Source organism: Geospiza fortis, unplaced genomic scaffold (genome assembly GCF_000277835.1).
Source record: "Geospiza fortis unplaced genomic scaffold, GeoFor_1.0 scaffold97, whole genome shotgun sequence".
NCBI classification, from domain to species: domain Eukaryota; kingdom Metazoa; phylum Chordata; class Aves; order Passeriformes; family Thraupidae; genus Geospiza; species Geospiza fortis.
Window position 1 is genome coordinate 4431457 of NW_005054343.1, and position 3320 is coordinate 4434776.

Consider the following 3320-nt stretch of genomic DNA (forward strand, 5'->3'; position numbering starts at 1 on the left):
GGTTACCCACAGCCCCTGGTCACCTATGGGCAGGGCATCCCCTACGACAGCATTGACACGGCCGTCTGGTGGGAACCCACAGGACACACCTTCTTCTTCCGTGGGGACAGGTGAGTGTCTCTGGGGTTCTCCCTGCTCTGCTGCCTCCTGGCCCCTGTCAGGGGGAGAATGTTGGGCAGTGGGGACCCCTGTGCTCATCACTTACTCCCTACGTCCCTCCCCAGATACTGGCGCTTCAATGAGGACACGCGCTCGGTGGACCCTGGGTACCCAAAGCCCATCTCTGTCTGGGTGGGCATCCCTCCCTCGCCCAAGGGAGCCTTCCTCAGCCCAGATGCCTGTAAGTAGAGGAGGAGAGGGGTGGGTGGTGGTGGTGGTGGTGGGGGTCTTGGGGATGAGATTATCCCTGTGATAGCCTGGCCACATGGGATGGACCTGGGGAGAGTGTGTGGGAGTCAGCGGTGAATTCCTTTCTGAAGGGTTTCCCCAGTCCTGGAGTAAAACCTGCTGTCTTGGGCATCTGCAGGGGTGCCCAGGTTCTGCAGTGTCCTGTGCTCACCCACTTACCCCTTGTCTCTATCTTTTCTCCTCCAGCCTCCACCTACTTCTACAGAGGCACAAAGTACTGGAAGTTCGACAATGAGCGTCTCAAGACAGAGCCAGGCTATCCCAAATCCATCCTACGGGACTTCATGGGCTGTCACACAGAGCTGGTCCCAGACCCCAATCCCCGCTGGCCCGATGTGGATCGGCCCCCCTTCAACCCTGATGGGGATGGGGGGACTGAAGGTGAGGAGGAGGAAGAGGAAGATGAGGATTACAACGAGGGAGATGGCCAGCCAGGCAGGGACGTGGACGTGGTGGTGCAGATCGATGAGTACACACGCACCATGAGTGTGGTCATGGTGCTGGTGCTGCTGGTGCTGCTGCTCTGCATCCTGGGCCTCATCTACGTCATCGTCCAGATGCAGAGGAAGGGCGCACCCCGAATGCTCCTGTACTGCAAGCGCTCCTTGCAGGAGTGGGTCTGACCCTGGCTCCCTCCCCCAACCGCCCCCACCACCATGGTGCTAAGATGGACCTGACACCCCCTCCCCCTGACCCTCACCACGGCCTCGGCCCCTCTACCCCATTGTTGCTTCAGAAAAGGGGGGATGCCCAACCCCCCCAGCCCCTCCAGAGCAGCCGGGCTGGGACCGGGGATGGTCATGGGGGGGCTGGAGGGCATCCAGGCCCTGCCTGCTCCCCAGTGCCTGTGCCTCCCCCTAGCTGTGACCCTCAGGCTGCCACCCATCACGTGCCTGCATCTGCCATGGGTCCCTGCAGGGTCCCCTCCTCCTGGGTGAGCCCGCTGCAGCTTGGGTGGTGAGTGGGCTGGGGGCTGTTCCCCAGTGCTCTGGGCTGGCAGGTCTCAGCCTCTGGCACCTGCAGTGGTGAGGAAGGGAGGGCTGAGCTCATGGCTGTTTCCTGTTGAACCACGGGGATACAGGGATGTGGTGCCTAAAGACAGTGTGAGCTTGGAGATGCCACCTCTGCAGCCCTGCTCAGCTCAGTCCAGGCCCTGCTGCTGCCACTGTGGGATGAAGCCCTGGGGCACGTGGCCCCGTGGGCAGGGCAGTGGGCACAGCCACCTTGTATGTCCATTAAACGGGTCGGGTGTGTGGAGAGCTGTGGTGCCATTGTCCTTCGTGCTGCGGGGGTGCCCTGGGAGGGATTGGGTGAATTTTGTGGTAACAGGGCTTGTCTGGGGGGTCACCCTGCATGGCACCCCCAGGGGACTGAGTGCATGCTAGGGGATGCAGGGAAGGGGCCAGCATGGCCAAGTGATGTCCCTGCAGCAGTCCCTGCCCTGGAGCTGCCACTTGAGGAGGGTCAGCTAAAGCAGCCCCCCCACCCCCAACAGTGGACAGAGCAGTCTTTCAGCAGCTCCCATGGCAGTGACAAGGGCCTCGCTGGGAACACAGGGTGCCTTGTTCTCCCCCAGCCAGCACTGCTCTTCAGCCCTGGGCAGCCACAGCCCTTCCCCATGCAGGGGCCGGCAGCAGCTGGGGGACCCTCCTGGAGCCACTTCACAGGGTGCTCCAGCTCCCTGTCCCCACGCAGCCCTGCTGAGTTTCCTGGGGGGAAGGGGTGGCCATATCCTGTCTCACCACTGCTGTCTCGGCAGAGGAAGGCAAGAGGAGTCACAACTGCTGCAGAGATCAGAGAAATAATCATGGGAGTGGGAAAGATTAGACTTCAGGGGTAGAAAACTGGCTTTATCTGGGGAAAAATGTTGCTCAGCCATTAATGGGAAAAAAAAACCAAACCACAGAGGCTGGTGATGTGATGATCACAGGGGTGGCAGCTGGAGCCAGGTTTGTTCTGCAGGTGCAGCCTTGGGGTGGGCAGCAGAGGCCTAGCAACCATTGCTGCCCTGCTGGGGAGGCTGGTTGGGCTGTGCTGGGCAAGGGGGTTGTGTGAACCTGGCCCATCCCTGTGGGGATGACCCTGTGGAATTGGGGAGCATCCCCACGTGGGAATTGACTCCAGTCACCATCTTTGCTTCCTCCAGCCACCCCTGCAGCAGGACCAGGGCCAGCACCTGTGCCCTGCCCCTTTGCCCGGGGCACCTCTGTGATGGTGCGCCCCTGCCCTGCTCCCCTTGCCCTGCTGCTCCAGCTGCTCCTTTGCCCTCATCCCCTCCTGCCAGCCCGGGTGGGTGGATGGGAGGGTTCCCCCAGATCATGGATGAGGATATGAAGACTTTGTGCTTCCCCCATCCTTCCCCCTCCCCAGGGCCCAGAGCTGCTGGCTCAGTTCCCGACTGCTACAACCACTTCCCAGCACTGAATTACCCTGGGCTGCCCAGCTACTCGTCAGCCACTAATTACTGTAAAAGGGAAGGATTGATGCTGGCTCTCGCCCCATTTTTCTGGTGCTTGGGGGGAACCCTGTGGCCTGAGTCACCATCCCCTGCCCCAGCCTCCATCCCTACCCACACCGGGCAGCGATTTCCAGCCATGAGCTGATTCCCTGGAAAACACGTTTGGCTCAGACTCAGCACGTCGCTGCAGCCAAGTGAGAAGTCAAAATCAGGAACAGAAAACCCCTGAGGAATTGGGGGGAGTGGGTGGAAAAAGATCTCCAAGTGGCTCAGGGCTGTTGTATTCCATCAGCCAAGCCTTGCTGGGTCACATTCCTTGGCTTTTAACTTCTTTCAGTTTGGTTTTGACCATTTTGCTCAGATTTATGCTCGTGTGGGTCTTCCCCAGAGCTGAGAGAGGACCCACAGCTCTGCTGAGCTGGGAGCCCTGCCCTGGGGCAGCCTGACACTGCAG

General features: G+C 60.6%; 1 protein-coding gene across 1 annotated transcript in view; it reads left to right on the forward strand.

Moving 5' to 3' along the window:
* Window positions 1–1667, forward strand: part of MMP15 (matrix metallopeptidase 15) — a 3892-nt gene extending 2225 nt beyond the window's left edge. The window contains exons 7-9 of the mRNA XM_014307765.2: window positions 1–110; window positions 225–340; window positions 595–1667. The exon at window positions 1–110 is cut by the window's left edge and continues 25 nt beyond it. Of these exons, the coding sequence (XP_014163240.1) occupies window positions 1–110; window positions 225–340; window positions 595–1031 (663 nt within the window). The 3' untranslated portion in view covers window positions 1032–1667. The remainder of the gene's footprint in view (window positions 111–224; window positions 341–594) is intronic.
* The last annotated feature ends 1653 nt before the right edge of the window (window positions 1668–3320 follow it).